At 57.8% G+C, this 24,388-nt stretch overlaps 1 protein-coding gene across 1 annotated transcript in view; it reads right to left on the bottom strand.

The window, feature by feature from the left end:
• PPARGC1B (PPARG coactivator 1 beta) overlaps nt 1–19,219 on the bottom strand; it is a 49,043-nt gene extending 29,824 nt beyond the window's left edge. The window contains exon 1 of the mRNA XM_030503852.1: nt 19,123–19,219. Coding sequence (XP_030359712.1) covers nt 19,123–19,206 — 84 coding nt within the window. The 5' untranslated portion in view covers nt 19,207–19,219. The remainder of the gene's footprint in view (nt 1–19,122) is intronic.
• Nucleotides 19,220–24,388: the final 5,169 nt, after the last annotated feature.

The raw sequence follows: 24,388 nt of genomic DNA, 5'->3' as shown, positions 1-24,388 counted from the left end.
CCTGCGCTCGATAGTAAAACCCTCTGGCAACGCCATCACGCCTCTCCAGACACTGCATCTAAATATAGACTCCTCATTTATTACCCTGCCAGCCGCTGGATGTGGTGTGAGAGGAGCTGGGGGGGCTGTACCGATGCTCTCCCTCGCACATGGCTGTGCACAGCCAATGCAGAAGCTCCCATTGGCTTAAACAGGGTGCAGAGCATAAAACAAACCATGAGCCTTCTCCCTGCGTGTCTCCTGAGAAAGGGGGCTGGTCTGCTGGTGTGTCCCAATCCCCCACTCTGTATCCAGAGGGATTCAGAGACATGCTGGCATGAGCAGGTCCTGCCTGTGTGGATAAAGGTTCCTCCTGTTCCTGGTGAGAGCAGTGGTGGTATCCAGGCATCCCAGCAAAGGATGCACTGCTTCCCTGCTGATGGAACCCAAACCAGCCACCGATACCAGCGTTCCACCCGGCTGCACTTACTATCTTTCTGGGTCTACAAGAGAGGGATCGATTCTGCCAAACGCTCAGGTCACACCAGGATTTGTCCCTCTATGCACATCCCAGAGGGAAGGAGACATGCCCCAAATTTGCTGGGGACCTGCAGCCTCTGTGACGCCTTGCCAAGGTTTTCCTGAGAGACCTTATTCACTGATGGGAAATGTGGTGCGGAGGGGAAGGAGTTGATGCTCAGGGCAGGGCAGGCACGGGAGGACGGAAAATGCATCCTGCATGCCCGGGAGAGCACAAAATCCTGCCAGGCTCGGCTCGGGGTCACAGTGTGAAGGCAGCTGCCATGGAGGCGAGGCATGGGCAGGAGCAAGAGGGTGAATCCCAGGATGCTGTAGAACACTGCCGGCTGTTGCCTGTACTCACAGGCAGCTGTGAGCTGCTGTGCCATGGCACCATGCCCTGGCAGCCAACCCCACGCTGCCCTGCACAGCCTCACAGCCCGGAAGAAGCTGCCCCTTCACCCGAGCTCCTGTGGGGGGGGACTCAGTGGGACCCCAAAGATGCTGCCACTGAAACCCCAGCACTGACCCCAGCCCATGGCCCCGTCAGAGCCATCCCAGGAGATGCAGGGCCGTTCTGGCCTCCTGCCCGGGCAGAGCAAGTTCCTGGGACCTTTCGTGCTGCTCCCCGGCAGGGATATCAGAGCAAGGGCCCTGTGCAAGAGGAGGGGCAGAGAGCCATGCTGCCTACGCCATCAAGCCCCAGGCTGTGTGCTTCCTGCCTCCATCACCACATCTGGGAAGAATGGGGGGTTTTTACCCACTGGGGATGCACTGCAGGCCAGCCCCTACCCCTGTGCAGCCGGAAAGCCAGGCTGGGCCGAGGCACTGCTGGCTGCTCGCAGCAGCCATCCCCCCAGCTCTTGGCACCGAGTCCCATTGAGACAGGGCCAAGCAGGATGGGAACTCCAGGCATCCTGCCTCCTGCCGCCGGCGCTCCCGGCCGGCCGGTTCACGCTGGGACACCCGCTCCTGGGTGGCCAGGGCACCCTGCTGCCAGCACTGCCGGCCTCTGCCATGCCTCCTGCCCCATGACCACGGCACCGGCCAAAGGAAACAGCCCCCGGCTCCCCAGCACAGCCGGCCTTTCCCCCATGGCACTCATCCATGGCAGCTGAAAAGCCACCCTACAAGTGACGGGTCCTTGGCCCCCACGGAGTGTCCCCACTGCCATGGGGGCTGCAGCAAGATTGTTTCTGCCAATGGACCATGGGTACCCACAGCAGCATGGCGGGGAGAGCCCTGTGCCCATGAACATCCCTCAGCCCAGCCCTGGCAACCTTCGCCACATCCCCACACTGGGGGTGAGCTGGCCAGTTCCTCGGCCAGACCTTACATATGACAACGGCCCTTCTTTTGGGAGGAATGTCTGGGCTCACAAGGCAGCACATCAGAGACCTCCCTATGACGGTGGGCGCTGCTCCCCCTTCTCTCTGCTCAGGGACCATCTTGTGCATAAAGACTTACAGCAACCCAAAACGACCCAAACATGATCTCTGGATGACCTCCTGCTCCCTGTGCTGACGTGCTGAAGCAGCAGCGAGGGGACACACGGACGCCCTGCTTCTGCCTCCCCCCTCAGCTCAGAGGCCTTTCCCCTGCTTTCTCCATGCTCACGGGGGGCATAAACCCTTGGGCAGCAGCTGGTATTTGGGTAACAGGCCACGGAGTGCTGGGGATGCCGAGCCAGGAGCACGTGCTGCTGTTGTCTGTCAGGATAGCAGCACATGCTCCAGCAACTCTCCCACGGCCGCAACAAACACCCCCGGGACCCCCGAGTGCAGATGTGAGGGGTGGCAGATGGGGGAAGAGCTCAGAAGGGAGCAGAGCCTCCTGCAGCTCTGCCCTTCCTGCCTGCAGCTCTCTGGGCTGGGGGGGTCTCCTATGGCACCACTGCTTTTGCCCACCCAGGACTGCAGCTTATTTGGGATGGTGACATGTGCCAGGTCCTGCTGGAGGGAGCGCTGTCCCCATTCCTGATGGGATGCTCTGCAACAGGCTCCTTCACCCCAACCAGCTCATGTCTCCTGGCTGTGACCCTCTCCCACCTTTCCCCGCAGGAGGATTTTGCTAACGCCCGCCAAGGGATTTGCTGGGATAAAGGGCTCACTGAGTGCTAACCATTCCCGGGAGCCGGCTGGCATCCATCCTGGCAGACATCCAGTGCCATCCTGGAGAAACCTCTGCAAAACTCACCCCCCATGCCTGCCACCCGCTGCCCCAGCCATCGCCCCTCACCAAGGGCATAGGTCCCATGGGAGCGAGCCGTGCCTGGGCAGCAAGCACAGGGACATCCAAAGAAGGAAAGGAGTCGGATGCGTGGAGGAGCCGGCTGGGCTCCCTGGCCAGCCAGCGGCCCATACTGTAAAAGGAGTGGGAACAGGGACTGCACAGCTCCGGCTCCAGCGGTTTTAAGATGGCTGTGAAGCTCAGAGGAGGAGGAGGAGGAGGAGAAGGACATTAACCCTGCCGGCACTGCGCTGCAGGCAGGAGCACCGCAGTGAGGGTGACTGGCAGGCTCTGAGCACTGAGCAGCAGATGGACCAGGGTCCCCCTGACTCCCACCCGGTATAATGCAGCTGGTGACGCATTCGGGCCGGGCAGTGCTGGGTCGGGAGACGCTGCCCTCAGACAGGCCGTGGGAAGGAGGAGGAGGAGGAAAAGAAAGAGGAGGAGGAGGAGGAGGAAGAGGCACGTGGCAGCTGCCTGTGGGAGGAGGTGACCCTCCATGGGTGCAGGACACTCAGCAGGGTCTCAAAGACCCCTTGAACAAGGACTCCCTGGGAAAGTGCCTTCTCCATCATGCTGCCCCCAGGAGAGCACCCCACTGGCCACCCACCAGCACCGGAAGGGCAGGAAAGGGGCACCTATGGGTGCCACCCCTCTGGGTGCAGGCCCATCGGCGTTGCCATCCCTTGTTAGCTGCTCAGCCCGGAGCAGCAGGGCTGAGCAATGGCTCAGCTTCCCTCCTCTTTTCCCTGTGGACACACACGTCAATAATCACTATTTTGCTGCTTAATGTTTTCCTTTAAAAACATCAGGCTTGGCCTTCCCTGAGCTTTTCTGTGGGATTCATCAGGCAGCAGGAACCCAGGCACAGGGACTGGAGCAGCAAAGGTACCGAGCACGTAACAGCGACTTCCCTTCTCTGAAATTTGTACTGGGCATTGACGTCAAGTGATTATTGAGAATTATTAATTAAGAAAGCATTTAAGAGCGTTGCTTTTGTTGAGGTTTTGTCATTACAATTAGTTTATTGGCCAAGAGGACAAACATCAGCCTTTGCAGTTGCTCAGAGTGCAGCAAAGCACCTATAATTAATTTCCCTTTCCGCAGCAAGCGTTTTGCTTTGACCTGCCTTGGGGACTTGCCTTTCTGCAGGTGTGCCAACCACAACAGCTCTGGAAACACCCCGCCAAAGGGACCTCAAGAGGCTCTCGGATGGGAACACCATGTCCCCTCCAGCCTGTCAGAGCAACTACGCATGGACAGCAGCTCTTTTCGGGAAGCATCCTGGCCAGATGCCCTGATCCTGGGGAGGAAGCTGCAGGGTTAACGGGGTTGAATCCCGTAGTCTCTCCAAGGCCACTCTGCCATGCACCCATGCCACCTACTGTTGTGTCCCTGGCTCTTCTGGCACCCGCCACCCCATGCCAGCGCTAGCACCTTGCCACAGAGCAGCTCGCTGTGGGTGACACCTCAGGCACCCTGTCATCTGCAGCCTCGTGACGGGTCATTCTGCACCGGACCTTGTCCCCACTCCTGCCAGCATCCTTGTGATGCTCTGCCCCGAGCACTGGGCTCAGCGTGGGCACAAAACTGATGGGTCAGCCCGAGAGGTGGCTCTGAGCATCACCTGAGGCAGCTCCAACACTTCCTCCCAGCTCCTCTCCTACCAAACATGAGTCCACTTGGCTCACCGCCTTCCATGGGGACAGCAGCATGAGATCTCCCAGAAGGGGTCAGTCCTTCCCACTTCACCCCATGGCTGCCCATACCAGGATGGCCATGGCACAAGCTGGCAGCCATACACCCCATCTCAAAGCCAAAACCAGCAGAGGCACACACGAGTTAGACTTCGGAGCATCGGTGCCTCCTCCTTCCTGCTCACCATGGCTATCATGTGCGGTGTTCCACCAGCCACAGAGCGGCTGGCTTCCAGGTGCTTGGCACCAAGAGGCACTGCTTGGGCAGCCCAGTGCTTTCCAAGAGCTCCCCTAAGCCCCTTGTACAGCAGCAGCAGCAGCCATCACAAACACCAGCAGGCGGTTAAAGGGGTGAGCTGGGGCCGGGGGTGCCTGGAGATCAGAGCAGCCCCACCAGTACCAAGCAGGAGAGGAGACACAAGATTGATGCTTGGAGTAGTCCAGGGCATGAATTTTGATGGGTTACTGCTCCTTATTTCCTGGGTCCTCTGGCCCAAGGGAAGGTGACCCCATGGTGGATTTGGCAGTCCTGGGGTAAAGGTTGAATGTGACCTTAAAGGTCTTTTCCAACCTAGTTGATTCTATGGTTCTACAGTGGGGCTACATCCTTCGCTCTTACAGCCCACTCTGCTCTGCTCAGCCCCATCTTGTACCCTGTCCCCTGTAGGAACTCAAGCCTGGGAGGCCACCAGGCTGTGCCTTTGAGATGATGTGATCCCTGGGGAGCAGCACAGCTCTCCAGTGCCAGGGCACAGGGACAAGGTCCCTGCACCTCCGCCATCCCCTCCCAGCACCCCTGCCTGCCCACGGGCTCAGAGCCCCATCCCACCGAGCAGAGCAGGATGGGCAGCGGGACACGGTGCATGTAGGAAGTGCTGGTGTAGGGCACACTTGGCTACATGCACAGCCAGCACGTGTGGCAGGAGCTGGCCCCGGCAGGCGTGCTGCAGCTCCTGCCGCACCACTGCATGCACACGCATGCCCGTGCAGACCCGAGGCCAGCAGCCACGTGGCTATTCCAGCACCCAAACCCCAGCCTGTTGAGCACCCAACACCCCGGCCTGCCTGGAAGGGAAAGGATGACCGGGAGGCAGGATAACACCATGGGGCTGCCTCTTGGGATGGGGGCTTGAGCACTGCCCTGGGCTGGGATCTCGCCTTTGCTCAGGCACAGCCGGGCAAGCCTCAGGCTGGTCCCTCCAGCAGCAATTCCCGCCTGCTCCCACCTCTGCTGAGGCACCAGCAGCTATTCCTTCCCTGGGAACGCTGGGGTGCCAGTGGGAGGTGAGGCTGGGAGGGCTGCTGAGGAAGCAGCACAGTTACAGCCTGGGAGCAGAGAGTTCCTGCAGCCCTTCCATAGGGCAGGCTGCAGCCCTGGCACCCGCTACCTGTGCTCCCAGTGCTGGTGCAGCCCCAGTGCACCCACACCCCCCAAGTGCAGCACCCGGAGGGACCATCAGCCCCCGCTCAGCAAGTGGGTCAGCTATATATAAACACAGCAGCCCCAGCAGCGCTGGTACCTTGCACCTTCCTGCCTTGCATCATTGCCACCCTAAAAACCATGGCCTGGAGACAAGCTCGCTCAGCCTGGGCTGTGGCAGCCCTGAAATGCTGCCACGTTGCCAGAGGCACTGCTGAACCTCCTCCTTCGTAGCCATCACCCCGAGGGCTCCCAGCCCTGTGCACTGCTCACCACGGAGGCAGGGCACCAGGTAGGAGGAATGTCCACAGGGTGGATGCTCCCATGAGGCCATGGCTGCAGGCTGTGTGCGTGCTCCTCCACACCAAGCAGGAGGGAGATTTCCACTTCCATTTATAAAAACAAGCCGCCCCAAGTCCCAAGCACCAAGCACAAAACCCCTCATTATGTCTGGGCAGGCACACAGGCATGCCTGCTCGGCAGCATGCACACACAGGTTTGGCTCATAGGGTTATGTTGAGCAGCCCCAGTGCAGCACATCGCTGTGTAAGCACGTTGCGCAGTAAGACTGCAGCAGGGCAGGTTAGCCCCAGTATCCCCAGTTTACTGCACCCCAAGGGCAGATTCCTTCTCCAGTGCAACCTGCACCCCCTCAGCTGCACTGCTGCTGTTTGTGAGTCCAGTGAATCTGGTGCTGGAGCCCAGGAGAAGGCATGGTTTGGGGTGCTTTGGGCTGCTGCCTCCTCCACAGCCTTGTTGGGACCACACAGGAGGAGATGGCTGGTGTTCATCCTGCACCCCTGCAAGCAGCCGGAAAAGCCCTTTGCAGCCTGCAGGTCTCCAGTTGTCTACAGTCAACCACCACCAGCCTCTCACCCAGCCTGGAGGGTTGGTTAGTAGGGAAAAGCACTTTAATGAGGCAGCTCGTTAAAGGCAGGAACAGATTAGCCCAGGAAACCGAGCAACTCTCTGACTGCAGAGCTCAATAGGAGAAATAGGCCTTTCCCTGTCTGTGGCAAGAGATGCTGCCTCAAAGCGGTGGGCTGAACCCATGAAAGCCCTTTCAATGCCCTGCACCCTCCCAGGAGTCTGCATGAGCTCTGAAGACAGAAGATGCCAGGAAGGAAAGACTACAGCTTGAAACCTATGAAAACACCCACTGAAATTCAAGTGGAAAGTACTCCATCCCCAACAGTCAGGTTCAGGCACTCCTCCACCACTGATCAAGCAAAATCCCAGCACCAGAGTGGACTTCCAGCAGGGATACTCCAGGGAGAAAGCCTTTGGCATGACACAGCCCCGCTGGACAGGAGCGACGTGGGAGGAGAGGCAAAGGCAAGCAGAGTTCAGAGTTACAGTCACCAGAGGAAAATTAACCCTGGAAAAAAAGTCCCGCTCCATTTCCCACTACAGGGAAAGGTCTGCACACCATCTCTTTCCACAGCCAGACGAAATGCTGGTGAGCGATGGAAGCACGGGGTGAGCAGGGACCCCAGGATATCATGGTTACCTCAAAGCCACTTGAACAGCAAGGAAAAGAATGAGGCCCATGGAATGGCTGTTATGAATGAAGGTGGGAACAGTGCTGCTAAAGATAACTTTGCGAACAGGTACTATTAATAGTAATACTATAGGGCTTTTCTTCTGTGCTTTCTGCGAGGCTCTCTGGGACTGGTGAACACTGATGGATCAGGCCCTGCTACAACCAGGAAACAGATCATGTGTGTGTATCGCTGCAGCCCAGCACCAGCCCGATGCCCTCGAGGAATAAGGACCAGCAGCAAGTGGCCGATGGAGCCAGGCACCCGCCATGGCAGGGCCAAGATCCCGCGGGAGCCACTGGTGATGCTGCCGCCATGCTGGTTTCCATGACGACTTCAGCACTTGGCGCGAGATGGAGATGACAGGATCAGCCAGGGAGTAACTGAGCGGAGCTGGCATCCTCCGTCTGCTGCGGCCGGCGGCACAGCCCCACGCCGGCTGGCACAAAGTGAAACCCGGGAGCCTCCGGGCATCTGGGTCCCCCTCGCCTTACAGGGCTGTGCTGGCTGCCGCATGCCCCTGTGAAGCCTGCCCATCCCATCCGTCCCTCCCTGACACCTCCATGGAAGCACAGCCCAGGTCCTGATTGCCAGTCCCGTGCTGATTGGGTGCACACCCAACACCAGGGCACCCAGCCAGGTTTGTGCCCATGGCTCTCGCCCCAGTGCTGCATTTCCACTCCTGGTGGGACTGTGTGCCCGGCAGCACCACCTCCCAGCACACACATCCCTTCACATCCCAAGCTCATGGTGTTGCGGGCAGCCAGCACTGTGGGTTCCCAGGGCCCCTCTGCAGCTCAAGTAGATGCTGCAGGCTGGGGCCGAGCCCGGCAGTACCAGCCTGCACCAGGACAGCCCTGATCATCACTGAACCTCAGCCCTCACCAAGGCTTTCCCTGGCTTCCAGGTAATCCAAGATCAAGCGCTCCCGCCAGACGTGCTCAGGCAGACAGAGACACACACCGCGGAGCAGTGAGGAACCAAACACCCACAGCACATGACTCCCCAGCTGGCACGGCCCCCCATCCCAAAAGCCACCAGTGCCGAGCCGAGGAGCACTCCCCAGGGACCGCATCCCTTGCCAAGCCACCGCGCGTGGCTGCTGCTTTCCCATGCTGCTGGCAGGGAGCATGCAGGGCTGGGACCCCCAGCACCCCCTCCCACAGGATCCTGCCCTTTTATTCCAGCAGTGCAATTAGCCTTGCTGACCCCTGAAATCCTCAGCCTCTCTAAGCAGCCATGCATTAAATCCCGGATCCAAGAGTGGAAATAGACTTCGTAAAAGGCTTATGGCCCTATTTATTACATTTCACGCATGATGGAGTCCGACAGCACGGCAACGGTGCTGCGGTCGGCGCTGGCTCTGCCTCACGCCGAGGCAGACGGACAGGCAGGGTCTGGAGCAGGCAGCAGAGCCTCCGCGGGTGTCTCCTCCTGGCCAGGCTTGGGTTGCCGGCTGAGTGCTCCCTCAGACGCAGGCAGGCAGGGATATCGATCTAGATGAAAGCTAATACTGCTCTCAGGGCTGGGTAACCGTATCTGCCACACATTTGTATTCCTTAGAGCAGGGCGGGAGGGCTGCAGCCATCTGCCCGAGCGGCTCGGGGATGCTGGGGATGCTGCGAGCCCTCCGGATGGATCTCCACAGCGCTGCCTTCTCCCATTTCAATGCGCAGCCTTTACCTTCTCCATTTCACCTCCTTGTGAGGGCCAAATAACATAGGCCTGAGGAGGGCATCACCAGAACAGCAGCATCCTTCCTTCAGACCCCAGCCATGTCTGCATAGCAGGGACTGGGGGGCTGCCATGGGGCAGCGCTGAATCTGCCCAGTCCCCCACTATGCGATGGGAGCCAAGGGGCATCACACTGGGGTTTGCAAGGTTGTACAAGGGCACTGTCTGAAGCTGGCATGTATGTGTCCACCAACACCTCCCTGGGGGTCCTGCTGTTTAGCCAGGTGACGCCTGCCCTGGTGGGATGGGAAGGGGTGGCAGAGGGCATGGTGAGGGGCAGGGATGGGCAGCAGAGAGATGTGGAGGCATGCAGAGAGACAGAGGTGCCATATGCAGAGGAAGCCACAAGAAAAGCACAGAGGTGAAGGTTCGAATAGCTCAGGGACCCTCTGCTTTGCTGCAGAGTAACGCAGTTTCTGTGCATCTCCATCAGGGCCCGAGCCATGAGACAGATCAGGGAGCCCCTGCAGCAGCACAGGAGCCAGGATCTTGCTGTCAGCACTGCAAGGCAGGCAGAAGCAGAGGGGCACACAAGGGTGCCGTCTCCATGCGCTTATAAATAGCCAGCTGCAGAGACTCAAGCAGCGTGTGTCCCATGCCCCACGTCCCTGGGACACCAGCATGCACAAGAACACAGACATCGGCTCCGTCCTCCCTTGGAAGGGACTCATGGCACCCTCATCGCAGGGCAGTCGGAGACGTCAGGAGGCAAAAGCAAAGGCCATGCTGTGCACCTCCAAGAAACTCAGTTCCATCAATAGCCGGTGCAATGTGCAAGCCTTGCTGACCCCAGGTGGTACAAGAGAGCCCCAAAACACAATGTGGGCAAGCTAGTGGGGTGGTCAGACCACTCAGGCAAACCCATCGCTTGTGCTCACTCCAAAGGCAATGAGGGGGCTTGTATGTATGAAGAAGCAGAAGCGGGTCCATGGGATGTGCACAGTGCCCAGATCCCATCACTGCCTGTGTCCTGACCAAGTGTATAGGCCCCAGTGCCCATGAGAGTGGGGAAAGCACATCCTTGGCAAGGGGAACCGGCAACCGCGGGGCATCCCTCGGCATTCCAAAGGGTCAGTCCCACACCTTTTACTAAAGGAGCTCAAAGGATGATGCCAGTGGTGCCCCATACACTTAAGGGCAGAAGGACCTTCACGCTTCCTTGCCTCTCCACATTGCAGCAGTGCCTCTGCTCCAGCATCCCTGAACAATCACCCGGAGGAGCTGCAGCCCCACGGGGCCCTTTGGCAGGGCAGGATGCGGAGGTTTCACCCCGCAGCTCAGCTCTGCTTCTGCGCTTTAGAGCACGGTTCCTTCCTCCAAGGGGAGGCGACGGCACACGAGGCAAACAGCATGTCTGGGCATAGATGAGCTCTGGCCTCAAAAGGCATCAAGACATTTAGAAAAAGCCCTGCAGTCCACATCTGCACAGGTTCCTGCTCCCTGCCAGCCTGTGCAGCCTGGTCACTGCTACGAGCTCCCTGCTGCCCTGAGATGGCTGCGAGCCCACTCTGTTAATGGCAGGGGAATAACCCCCCGAGTCTGACTGAACGAGGTTTAAACTCCCCCTAACAACAGTCCACAAAGGTCCCATACCCACCAGGGCAGCCTCAAGCTAATCCTCCCTCTGGAGTGGCTGCTATATTTAGGTATCTAAATGAGGCAGAGTGGCTCTTTCCAAAAAAGAGTTACTTTGGGTTACATAAATACAGAGAGAAACTTGAAAGCTGTGTTTCCAGGTCCTAGCACTGCCATAAATGAGCAGCAGGGATGGGGACAGTCTCTCCCCAATAATCTGCCTTTATTTTCACCTCAGCTGGATGTGCAGATGGGTTTCCAGCTCCTCGGGCAGACGGGCAGCAGGCGAGCAGTGCAAGCTGAGACCAGGGAGCCTGGGCAAGCAGACCCGCACAGGCACCTTCTGGTCACTGCAGGGAGGCAGAGGCCGGGGGGCTGCAGATGTGCTGCATCCTGGATGTGCTAACAGAGGAACGGAGAAGGCACTGCAGAGAACACTGCACGCAGGCCAGGCAGCACGGCCGAGAGCATGGGCAGGAGGAGTCAACAGAAGTAAATAAACCGAGCGGCTCCAGCCCTCTCCATCCATGCCTGTCCTCACAGTCCCCCCACAACATCCCTCCATGCTCAGCTGCTGACTTCCTTCCTCCTGCATCCACTTCCACATCCTGAAGCCTCTGATCCCATGAAGAGAGGAGACACGCATGCACGAGCATGTCTCAAACACCTTCCACTGCTCACGCCGAGCCCCGGAGCTGCAGGGCAGGGGCTGCCCCTGCTCCCAGCCCAGCTGCTGGGCAGGGTTGGCTGCTGGTCACCAGCAAAGCAGCGTCCCCAGCAGAGCCGGGTGACAACACGCACCATGGGAGTTTCTGGGGACACGTACCACGTGCTTTCGTTTTCAAAATATATATAAATAGACATACTTATTCCTTCCTAAAAGGACATGGCCACAAGAGGGAAAAAAAAAAAGGCAGCTCAAATACCATCCGACCTTTCAGCCTGAGAAAACCACACAGTTCTCATACACAGGCTTGAGAGCTGTTACCTGGGAAATGGGTTTTAGCATAAAACCCATATGTGCCAGTCTCCTGGAGGGGCCCACATAGAGACAGAAACTTCCCTTTTAAGAAGAACATTTGCAATTTTTTCTTTTCATTATTAGCACGGTTAGGTCGTGACTATCTGTGTGCAAGCTTGCTCGCAAGGAGAAATGATGCTGCTTGGATTAAATCCCCAGCTCCTGCTATGCAGAGCTCTGGGGTTTGTGCTGACAAAGGGGAGGTTTAAAAAGCCTCCTGTCACCCTTCAGCCCCGATCCTCCCGGCACACAGGCCCTGGCTCTCCCACTGCTCCCAGCCCAGGGAATGCCTGCTCTGCCTGGGCAACGTGTGAGGAGCCAAAGGAGAGGACCATGACTGCCCCATCAGCAGGAGATGCTCGCAAAGGGGTGGCCATTGCAGGGGAAAGAGAAGCCAGAGCCTGCCCCTGCCGTGGCCTTCAAGGAGAGCTGTGTGAGTGTCATGTTTTACACCTCCAGCTCCTTCCTGTTATCCAAGCACATGCACAACCATCGCACTGGCTGTGATCAGCGCGGCTGTTTGCTCTAATGCAACCCGTCTGCTGTGGGGCTCAGGCTCATGTGCATACAAAGGGTCATGGCAGTGTCCTGCTGGGCTGTTTCCTGAAACACCCCACGGCTACATTCGCACTTTCTTCATTAACAAAAATAACATAACTTGCTCCTACTTCAGCACTTTGGCTAAAAACGAAGCAAGAAAGTGCTCAGCAAGAGGATGGGGACAGGACCATGCTGCCTGCAGCAGCTCCCCTGCACCCCAGCTCTGCGTGTAGCAAGGGGCCGCTGTGGCCACGTGTCCCCTCGTGGCAGGACAACCAGGTCCCCAGCTGTCACTTGCATGTGGTGAAACCTGCATTCCCCCCTCATCCGGGCAGGAGGGAGCAGAAGAAACGTGGTTAGAGACAGCCGGGCTTCCTTCCGTGCGCAGGGCGCAGCAGCCAGCACGCTGCTCCGGCTGCAGCACCAGCCTGCGGATGCTCTGCCCAATCCCCTCCATCTCCCCCCGCCACAGGATTTCCTTGCTCCTGATGCGCGCAAAAATTAGGAAATGAGGGTTCCTCGGGGACTAGGTGGGGAAGGTAGCTTATGGCGGGGGGAAAGGACGACACCTCCACACCCCTCGCCTACTGCCCCATATGCCGGGGTCGAGCAGGGTCCTGCAGCCTCCCCACACAAAGGCCGGGGCAGCAGAAGCCACAGCAGCAATGAACTTGCTGCAAACTGAAACAGGAACCGAGGAGCCTGCCCAGCGGCGCTGGCTCAGCACAAGGGGCTGAGGGGCCAGCTCCCTGCCGCTGCAGGCAGCGACCGCAGGGCGCAGAAGCAGAGGAAGAATTTAGAAAATGCATCTCAGTCAAGATACGCTGCCCTGAAACCATGGTTCCTGCGAGAGCCCATCCTATCCTCTGCCACCTCAGCACAAAAACATCCATATCAAGCATGTACTGCTGGGTCTCCGGGGAGGGGAGAAGTGTCACATCAGCCCTCCCACTGCTCTGGGGTCTCACGCGCTTCAGCCCCATCACATCGGCTGCCCCTCGCCAAGGGCAGAGGCCTCCTGCTCCCCACTGAGATGGCAAACGCCTGCCTGCTCACTGCCTGGTGCGGATATAAAAAGCTCCTGTGGTACTTCAGCAGGACCCTCCTTATGCTCCCCAGACAAAGCTCCTGGTGCAGAGGCACTGGGGAGGCACTCAGTGCCTGCCGGCTTTGCCTTGGGACAGCAGGGATGCAAGATAAGCAAAGTATTTTCCCTAAGCCCCACATTGCCGCCCAGGAGGCAGCCGCGATCAAAGGTTAGTCTGGCTACTGGATGGGGCCATCCCAAAGAGCCCCCGGGGCTGCCACAGTCTCCACATCCCCACCAGCAGATACCAGACTTGCTGCATGGGGAACCCCTCCTCAGTGGTTTTCCAGCTCTTTCAGGACCAAAGGAGATTTCCACCTTTTTTCTTTCCCCAGTCTGAATTCTGAAGTGAATTGGTTTAACACAGCAATTTGCAGCAGCTCAACCCTGGCTGTTGCCTCTGCCCAGGGAGGTGCAGCAAAGACAGAACAGAGCAGGTTGATGAGACCCTGAATACAACCAGATCTGTGCAAAGTCCTCTGGCATTTCCCAGAAGCTCCCATTATAAAAAAACCTCAGTAAATAAATAAATAAAGTTTGTGAACCAGAGTTCAGGAAAAGTGCTGAAAAGCAGAACAACCAAGAGATAAGGGAAGGGAAACACATTGGCTGGACCATCACCCAGTACCTCCGACACGGCTGTCCCTAGAATTAGGTCACTACCTCACCTGACCACCCACCCCATTAACTTCAACCTTTACTCTCTGGCTCATTACTACAAGCAGAGGCAGTTTCAAACATCCTCTTCCAGGCGCTCACAAGGAGGTGGCTCACCAGGAAGGTGATGGGAACCTGCCCTTCCTGCACGGCATGCGGGCAGGGAGGCGCTGCCTGCTCTGGGGTGCGGGCAAGGGGCTGCCAGCCCGTGTCCCCCCGGGAGCAGGAGCGCGGCCGGGACCACGGCGGTTGGCCCTGCACGGCCGCGCTGGCAGCGTGCGTGTACAAAGTTCCCCTTCTGCGAAATCACTTCAGGCTGCCAAGCAGTCACGAGAAATATAAGCCCGCGCAGGGTTGCCATGGAGCGGGGCTCGGCTGCGGGAGCCCGGAGCTGTGTTTCCCGGCCAAGGCCCTGCCGGCACCTCGTGTCCCTGGCTCTCCTCACCCCAGCTCGTCTGCAGTGGAGAGTGAATGCCACATGCGTGGTCCTGGTGGAGCCTTATCTCTGAGGACAGCCCTGTCCTCCCCCGGCAGAGCCAGAACCCCCTCCATGCTGCAGAGCCCCACATGGAGCCGGAGCTCAGAGCACTCTGCAAGGACGGTGGCCCTCACCCCAGTGACACTATCTCCCCATGCCTCTCATCCCAGGGACACCATGTCCCCATGCCCCTCATCCCGGCGATGCCATCTCCCCAAGGCCATGAGCAGGCAGAAGCAGCAGCGGCTTTGGTGGCATTTGCCCCGCAAGCACCACACAGCAAAGGCACAGACTGTCTCTGCACAGTGCCTCTGCCCCAGGGTGATGTCCCAGAGCTCCCACTGGTGCTGGCACATGCTGGCCAGGGGGAAGCGTGCCCTTGCCACAAGCTCCCATGCTCTGCCACAAGCCAGCCCCCAGCCCCACCAGAGGGGATTTCAGAGCCTGGTGGGCTCCTGCACCTCGGGAGCAGCAGGCAGCAGTGGCGAGCAGAACAGCAAAACAACTGCCAGGAGCCAGCCTATAATGTCCCTGTCCCCAGCCCCATGGACCCATTCCTCAAAGCCAGGAAGGGGGTGGGGGCAGGAAGGGCATCCCCCAAGCATTTGCCATAGGACAACCAATATCTCTGAAGTGCCGGAGCAAGTGGAGTTTTGAGCTACAAAGAGGCTTTTGACATTGGAAAGGTTAATGTAAGAGAGAGATCTATCTCCCTCACAAAGCTCCCTTTGCTGGAGGCACTAGGTCGAGACCTTAATTATTCACCTGTTGGAGAGGTGCCTTTCCATTACGGCATGAGACATGAGCAGGGATGTGCAGGCAGGAGGGAGGAAAGCCCACGGCGTGGGGCAGCCCTGGAGCCTGCCAGGCTGGGGAGCACCAGGGTGCCTGGTCAAAAGCAGGGGGTGAAGGCGGGCAGGGGTGTGTGAATGCTCTCCAAGGGGCCAGATTTGAGGCCTGCCCTCCATTCCCAAGCCACTGATCCCTGCTGCTGAGGCTGAGCAGCGCGCGGTGCTCACCATCTCTTGCCGTGGCTGCAGCATCCCAGCAACCACCATCCCCGCGTTACAAACATATCCACTGCTAACTGCCACCATCCATAACGTTGTCAACATGCCACAGCCACCTTGCAGTGCTTTCCTGGGAAAGCAAGGGGGTTTCCAGCCCTAGCAATGCAGCAGCAATGCAGCCAGGCTGGAGACACATTCTGCACAGGCACTTGGGCTGTCTCAGCTATCCAGACACCCCCCACATACACAGATCTTTGACAGAGAAGCCACAGGAAAAGCAGCATATCGGTCTGATTGATGAGCACTATCAGAAATCAGGGCTGAATCCACACCTCATGAGTAGCAGCGACAACCCACCCAATAGACCTCTTTTCCACCAAGAGCTTCACTGTGCCTCTTGCGTTCATCAATGGATTAAGCTGTTAGCAGGAGGCTGAGAAGCTAAAGAGCGAATATTGTATTTCAGTTCCTGTGATCTTTAAACATCTCTCCGAGAAGCAGCCTGGTTGTTTTTTTCCCCCCGCTGCACTTTGTTTGAGGTTTTTAAACAAATTGAAGCCGTAAGTCAAACTGCTCCTGCCTCTCGCAGGGATGCTGAGAGGCTCTGGCTGCTCCCGGCAGAGCTGCCTGGCTGGCACTTCCCAGCGCCTGGTGCCAGCAGACAGACCAGCTACAACCAGCTTCATACCTCTGAGCAGCGGAGTTGCACAGAATGGATTAAGCGGGCCCAGAAATGACACGTTCTGAGTCGCAGCAGAACAAAAATCACTTTTTTTTTTTGTTGTTGTTGAAAAGGAAGAAGGAGTTGGCAGGAGAAAGGCAGATACCAAGTGAAAAACCCTGATGTTACTTCAGTAGCAATGCAGGTACCACGTGAATCATCGCTGTCCCCGATATGTAAATAGAGGTTAGCAAGCATCCTCAGCACAAGCCCATATAACTAAGGGACTGATGCAAATATCTATGTCAGACCTTCACCATGCATCTCCCCGAGAGCCCTGCTGGAAAGGAAGGGATCACCAGGCACCTGCATGCACCTAACTACACCCTTCTCAAAACCTACTGTAAAAGCAAGGACTAGGGAGGAACATGAAGGAGAGAGGAGGAGAGTCAGCGTTCCTCAAGATTTCCACGAAGGAAATGGCTAATATTGATGATCTCGTGGCCTCCTGACATTGCAGCCTCTCAGGACAGCCTGTGCTTGTGCTGGAGCACCGGGGTCTTTGCGGAAGCAGCTTTCGGGCTTCATTGAGAAGTCAGGAACCCAGTTGTAAGCAGAGGCTCGTACAGTAGTAATGGGGAGAGACGTCAGCAGGCAGTGCGGCCCGCCTCCCGCTCCCAGTTATAAACCAGGCATGTGACAGCAGCCAGGGCTGGAGCCTTCCCTGCAGTTCCATCAGAGGTTAAGGTACAAGCACAACATAGCTTACAACTTCAGGCAGTTCTTAAGCAAATGCATGCAAATCATAGGTGGGGGACGGCTTTTTTTTTTTCCTCCCCATTTTTTCTTCTCTTTTCACCCCGGCCTTTACCCCTCCTGTGCACGTGGGGACAGAGGAAATGCAATTATCAGCAGCAGGCGCCGGGCGGGAGAGCAAACACTGGCTGCACACCAGAGGGAACCTGCGGCGGGCTGCAAGAGCCCTGTGCTGCTCCTTATACACCCGCAGGCATAGACCAGAACTAACTCAGTGCATAGCTACGCTGCTCCCCGCAATGTAATGCACGTACAGGAGAGGGAGCGATAAAGAGGGGATGGGCACAGCAAACCCTACTTCAGGAGATGCCATAAAAACGGCCTCATTTAATCACAGGCCATTTCACACTCCCAAATTTTGCAGGGGATGTTCACAACATGGTGGTTTTGCACCAGAGAAGGATGACAATTTGCAGGATTATTTTTTCCCCCCTCTAAGCAGTCCCTTTTTGGAATCAGATTCCTAAATTGGCACATCAAATGCTGACCAAAAAGCAGAAAAAGAAACAAGCCTTCAGATGCGTGCTGCAATTCTTACAAGCTTTTCATTTCACGCTAAGCAGGCGGAGAACAGGCAGGTTATTGCAAGGAAGTGGAGCCAGGAACTTTCACCTGCACAAAGAGTGATGGGGCTGGTGGGAGCTGCAGCCTTTCTGCTGGGGATGACATCCCACACAGCCAGCCTCCTCTCCTCCAGCCAACCGTTCCCTCAGCAATTATAAATCCGTCCAAATCAGAAAACACAAACCACTTACAAAATCTTCTCAGCCCACTTCTCACCCCTCCTGACCCCTGTGCTGTAATCAACCTGTCAGCAGATCTTCGTTAACCACCGGACCTGCCGCCTCCCCCCAGCTCTGCCCCCAAGCAAGCCGCCCCGCTCCCATGCCAAGCCGGAGCGCTCTGGAGCTGGTGCATGCAAGGAGAGGTGCCGGGACTACATCAATCTAGCTGGTGGCAAGACCTGCCTGGTTCTGTCTGGCACATACACCAGGGGCAAATCTGATTTACCAAGTCTTGAGACCTTATTTGTTTTGAACCCAAACAGCAGGATTAGTCCCCGTCCCATTCCCCGCACACACACTCCTGCTGTTTGCAATCCCGGAGCTAAACTGGTTGAGAGAGCAAGGGTTGGGATGAATGTGCTAGCTTCACAATCGAAGCTATTTTGTAATGTGTGGTTATGAAAGTGAAGGGCTGGAGGGATGATATATAACTACAGAAAACTCTTCCCACTTGCACCAGGCTCATCAACCCCACTGCGAAATGCACGGTTGTGCTCCAGATCAGTGCCGGCTCCTGCCGCTGCCCAGCTCATTGTATAGTGCCTCTTCACCCCCCAAAATGGAAAAGCATGCAAGCCCTATAGCCAGCACTGCTCGCTCTCGTGATCGAGCGGGAGCTGCCAAGGAGCCTTAATCTGATTTTCATGCCCAGCTCCGTCCAGAAGGGAGCACATCCAGATTTCGGGGCCGCTGACTCGCAGCGCCGAGACCCCTCTCCCTGCTGAACCCCCCCTCCCCAAACCTCCATCCCCCAGGATCCCAGCCCGAATGCGTGTAACTGACGCTCGGCATGACTCATCCCACAGCCCGGCTCCATCACCCCTGCGGAGCCCCCCCCCCGCCGCCCTGCACCGCGGCCTCCCCCTCCCCACCACTGCAGGGGGGTGCTGCAAAGGTGGTGGTGGTGGGGGGACTGTGCCAAAACCCATCAACTTCTCTCTTCTTCTCCGTCCCCCCCCCGAAAAATTCCCTGCAGAAGGCGGGTGGGGGGGGCCGCGGGAGTCCACGTGCGAGTGGTGCTGAAAGCGCCGTTGGGGCTGCGGGGTTGGTGCCGCGCCGGGGCCGCCCCGAAGCCACGGGGAGGGGCGCGCAGAAAGCCGCGAGGCCGGCAGGGTTCCGCGTGTCCCCCTCCCTCCCGGTACTGCCCTCCTCTGCGCATCCGTGGAGCAAACGGGACCCCTGCAGATCCTCCGGGCTGCTGCGGGAAAAGCCGGTCCCTGCACCCCCCTACACTGGAGGAGTGCAGACACCGTCTCTTCCCGCAGGAGCGCCGGGAAGCCGGGGCGGTCTTGCCGGTTCTCCCCCCCTTCCATGAGTTGCACCGCGCCGGGGAGCCGGGCAGCAGAGCCCCCCCCCCCTCCCGCCCGCCCTACCTGGCTGTCAGCGAGGTAGCTGAAGACGAAGGAGGAAAGCTCCTCGTCGAGCAGAGAGCTGCAATCCGGCCCCGGCTCCGCCATCTTCCACCTCCGGCTTGGGCTGAGGCGGCACCGAGCATGCAGCAGGCGCGGCGGCGGCGGGGAGCCGGGCGGCCGGTGGGGCGGAGCCGCCTGCAGCCCCCGCCCGCCGGCCGCGGGAGCGGGGCGGGGGGACCCCCGCGGCTGCGGGGTGCGCATGGGGCAGCGGCAGCGCCCCGCGGGATCCGTGCCCAGCGCTCCGCGCACCCGGAAAGTGCCGGCCCTTAGAAGTGGGGGCACCCCGGGCGCTGCTCGACAGCCCCGGGGTCACCCCCGTTGAGCCACATAAAGCCTGTGTGCAGCACGGCGGGCTGAGGGTCACATCCAGGCTCGGGGAGGGGGTTCATCTCATGGAGCTGGCAGACACACGTGGGGCACTTCCCATGGGACATGCACCCACTTTAGGCACCATTGTGTATGCCTTAGAAGTGGCAGCCCTTAAAAGTGGAGACACCCTGCATCACATAACAGTCCCTAGATCACCCCTTATATATATGAGAGATATATAAACCCTGGGAGCAGTGTGTTGGGCTGAGGGTCACATCCGTGTTTGGGGGGTCTGCACTGGATTGTGGACCAGGTGGCTGAGAGCAAAGAGCAACAAGGAGCAAAAGATCTTCAGGTTTCCCTTGTTTTCTTCTCAATGCCCACTGTTGCTGCAAGCATCTTGACGTCACGCACATCACTTTTCTGTCTGAGGTTTTGAGATGTATGCTAAAAGCCCTTTCAGAAATAATTAATGACGGGACCAAAAATCTCATGAATGTTCTATTTACTTACCCACAGCAATTACATGGGAAAGAGCAGGGCTTGGCCCTGCAGCCTGAATTAGATGATACACAATGAACCAAGTGGCAACACCTACAGCTTAATGGCTCCAGATCCTCAAATCCCCTCAGGTGGCTCAGATGGGCCTTCAGAATCAGTGTAAATGGCTAGTGAAGCAAAGTGATACTGAGTGAGTTAGGTAGAAAGCTGTGTCAGGCCCTGATGGGTGACCAGAATGTGTTCTCCTGGTAGGAAAGGCTTGCTGCCTGTCTGTGTTCTTGCCTTGCTTTTGTTTCAAAGGGAGAGCTCTTTCCAGCCCTCCGGCCTCCCTTTGGTTCAGGACATGCTGTGAACACCAGGCAATGTAGCAACATTGGGTTTTCCCTGACAGTCCTGAGCCTTGCACCATAAGATGTCATCAGACAGCATGTGTTATATATGGCTGACGAGAGCTGGGGACAGGGGCTGCTGGCATGGGACAAAGCAAGAGAGAACCTGCCACCAACTCTTCCTCATTGCTAATTACTGCCGTGAAGTGCTGAAGCAGTTACCCAAGGTGCTTTTCAAGCCGCAGCAATGAAGCTCCTCTTCCCAGGAGTGGGAGGTCTGGTCCCAGCTCTAGCTGGGAGCACAGTGCTGCCGGGCAGCATCAGAAGAGCCCCGGGGAAGGAAGTTGCATTGCTCTGGAGCACGTGCAATTCCATGCAGACAAGACTTCAATTCCCAGTTGACCTGCTGGCCAATAATCTGGAATGTGTTCTCCCCCCAGTCCCTCCTTTGCAGGAGATACGAGTGTTGTGGAGAGAGGAGGTGGGCTGGGAACAGGAGGGACGTTTGCCCTGTCAGAGGACTGGAAGGCCTCACCATAAAAGTAGTCTCTCGGGAGGAATTTGTTGCACAAAAGGCGAGGTTCTTACTTGAGTATCTCGTGATTTCCTTTATACCAGTTGTACTCAAATAGGAAGTAACCATTCATGGGAATTACTAGTGAATGGTTGCTCTGAAGTCAAGTTATGCATAGCTGTGTGTTTCAGAAATACCTTTTCCTTTCTGGTGTGTGTGCTAGCATAAGTCCTCTCACCTTGCTTTCTACCCCAAGAAGATGAGCCCTTTCCAGCCCAGAGGACAGTGGAAACAGGGGCATCTCAGTGGGGTGGACGTGCTGCTACTTCTGGGTTTCAGTGGGGTCCTGGAGGACGAAGTACAGTTGCACACGTGGCTGCAAGTTGGTGTTAACATGTTCCAACTTATACTCCTGACTGCTCTGGACTTTTGCACAGCTCTGTGCCTTTTGGGTTTTTCCACCTATAGAACAGAGATCACATCACTTCCCTGTGCCCTGGAGCTTCTGGGGGGGATTGGTTGAATAACACTCACAAAAAAGGCTTCGAAAGCATCAGGAGAGAGGCAAAGGAGGACAAGATGTTATAGCTGGTGTTGTATCCACGTCCTTTAGAAGTCAGTCATGTGGCAGCTTCAGAAATACCCACAGTGGGTAGAGAGAGTGATCCCCAGTACTTCAGTGGTGTGGATGGGACAGTATATTCCCCTTCCATGTCTGCACACAGAGTGAGCGTGCAGTTTGGCTAAGAGCTCACAGCTTTCCTCCTAACCCAGGACCTGAGCTTTGAGAGCAGGAGAGCTGCCAGGGCTCCAGCTTCTGCTGCTCCCTGTATTTATATACTCAGAGGTGTCAGCCACAGTCGGGCAGGGATAAGCCCCCCATGCCCACCCCTCGCTTGCCAGCCCTGGCTAAGCCAGAGCGCTCCATGGCACCGTGCCGGCGCCACAGCCAGCCGCAGCAACACGATTCTAACCCCAGAGGGGCCAGGGATAATGTTACCGAGGTAAAATATAACAGGAAAAGCCTGCAACTGCCCTTTCAAACCAGCAGAGAGTGAGTAATGTCATTAGGCCAGCGGTCAGGAGGGGACAGGGTTTGAAGGTACTCTTAGCCTGCCAAAGGCCAACTGCAGGACAGGGGTAGGAGCCAATGAGCGACGGCTGGGCAGGAGACACCCCGCGCTGTGCAAACTCCCGCCTTCGCTCTCGTGTTGCAGCTGCCCCTGTTTGTGGATGCGAAAATGTTGTAAGGACCGGGCAGTGAGAGGCAGCGGCAAATGGGGCTCCTCCGGGTTACACCATCCCCAGCCCATGGTGGGTCCCCGACAGCCCCCCGCGCTGGGACAGCCATTCCATGGCACTGACATTAAGCGTGGCCCCAGGGAGAACTTGTGTGGGGACCCAGGGAAGGGGGCTCTCTGCTGGCTGGGGGCAGCCGGAGGCGAAGGTGCCCCCGAGGTGTCACAAAGTCCTCCCCTAAAGCAACCTTCATTCATATGTGCTGCCAACCGGAGGCGCCGCTCCCCGCGGGGCAGGAGTGGTTAGCAGTGCCGTGCCAGTGGGTTTCACTGAGTTTCTGTGCTTGGCTCCTTTCCATGAGCTCTGGTTTTCTTTCCCCTCAGCCCCACTTGGCACTCGGCTCAGCCTTGTCCTTCACCTGAAGTCACCCAGCGCAGGGACCTCGTGTCGCTTTACCTCCACGCTGTCTGTGTCTCGTGGCTCCTGATCAGCCATGTTCACTGGGGGCTCCTGCCTCCCCTTTCTCCTTGGTTTGTGACAGGAGGGCTCTGTTGTGCTTAGTGTCAGCAAGGGGTGAACCCCTGGAAATGCACCACTGGGCAGTCTGGCCCCTCGCTCCCCACAAGCCTGGGTGGAAACTGCCCCCCTGCTCTCAGGCTGACGTCTACAGGGCTGAGAATGTGTCCTCTTGCTCTGGAGAGGACTTGGGAAAAAAAAGAGTGGCTTCAGAGGACAAGTGGGTGCTGACTGGGCTCCTGGCTCTGAGCTCCAGCTTGTACAGCTGTGGCTGTGCTTATTCAGAGGTTGCCATTCCCATTCCAGCATCCCCGCGCATCATCTTGGAGCAATGCTCCGCTGTGTCAGCAAAGCCCCTTGTGCAGGCACACGCAGGCACTATGTCTGCCTGTGCCATGGAGAGACTCCCATTCCCCTCTCTGGAGTGCATCTGGCAGAGGGTCCCTCTTCATCCCAAGCCACCAAACTGGGCTTGCCACCAAACTGGGCTTGCCACAGCAATCTTTCCCTGAAGCAGAGACATGCACTCGGGCTGCTCCAGCCCAGCAGAGGAGGCCGTGGCCAGCACTGAGGCTGGGGACACACACACACACACAGGGTGATGCCGTACAGGGCTCCAGCCTGCTTCATTCTGCAGCCTGCTCCTCTCCAGAACTGCAGCCTTTTGCTGTGGAGCTAAAGCCATGCAGCTACTGCAGAGGAAACCTCTGAAGAGAGAAATGTGGTGGCAAAGGAGTAAGAAGGGGGTTGTGGATGAGCTATTGGAACAGATGGGAATTTCCCGGAGCAAGCAGCAGAGTCCAGGCAGCGCAGCGGAGGGTAGAGAAGGCTCCTGTGCGATGGCTCACGCTGCCCACCAGCTGTGTGGGATGAGCCGGGAGACCAGGATGCCCATTGACTCCATATGGTGTTCCAGTGACTCACTTGGCCGCAGGAAGCGGCACATGGCAGCAGCTGAAGGAGCCTGTCCCCCTCCCCAGGCTGCTCCAGCGCAGTGGGACCAGCCGTCCCCTTCTGCCTGGGGATGAGAGCCCAGTAGCATCCCTCACTGTGTCTGGGGGAATAAACCCTCTGTCAGAGACCCTGCATGGCTCTTTCTGCACTGCTTGACATCCCACCATGGAGACCCCAGCCTGCACCAGCCACCAGTGTGCGGGGACCAAAGGGCGCTGCACCATACGGCACGTGTCCCTCGTGCTGACTCTTCTGCCGTGGCTGAACTCGGCTTCACCGCACCATGCCACTGGTGGCTCTCACACTGCACTGACGGTGTCTGTCACAGCACATCCATGTCACTCCGCTGTCCCCTCACCGGCCTGCCTCATCCCTCTGCCTCTGGTCCTGGTGGTGGTGCTCGGCCTCTCCTCCCTGCTCATCCCTGCCTAGCACCAGGAGCAGGGATATCTCCTCCATCCCCATCATCCTGCTGCCGGATACTCCTCTGCTCTGCTCCATGGGAAGAGCAAGGGGCAGGGGGGAGGCTGACTGAGACCCAGATCAACCTCATCCTCCTCTGCTGATGCTGGCTCCAAGCAAGGCGACTCCTCCTGCCTCTCCCTGGAGGACGCTCAGAATCCGGGGGCTGCCATCACTGTTTCCTCTTTGTCTTTCTGTTTAACTGCCTCCTCCTGGAGACACGCCACGATCACCAGAGCGGATCCCAACCCCCCTGCTCTATCAGAGCTGGCCAAGGGAGCAAGCAATGAAGGGAGCTGCTTTGGATCCCCAGTGCTGCCGAGCAAGGACTTGCTGTTCCTCAAGCAGCCGTTGCTGGCAGGGATGTCCATGGGCATCTTCCTGCCTTGTGGCTCCCAGCCCA

This window comes from Strigops habroptila, chromosome 12 (genome assembly GCF_004027225.2).
Source record: "Strigops habroptila isolate Jane chromosome 12, bStrHab1.2.pri, whole genome shotgun sequence".
In the NCBI taxonomy this organism is placed as follows: domain Eukaryota; kingdom Metazoa; phylum Chordata; class Aves; order Psittaciformes; family Psittacidae; genus Strigops; species Strigops habroptila.
The sequence above is the reverse complement of the archived record's forward strand: the minus strand, read 5'-3'. Positions and strand labels throughout refer to the sequence as shown.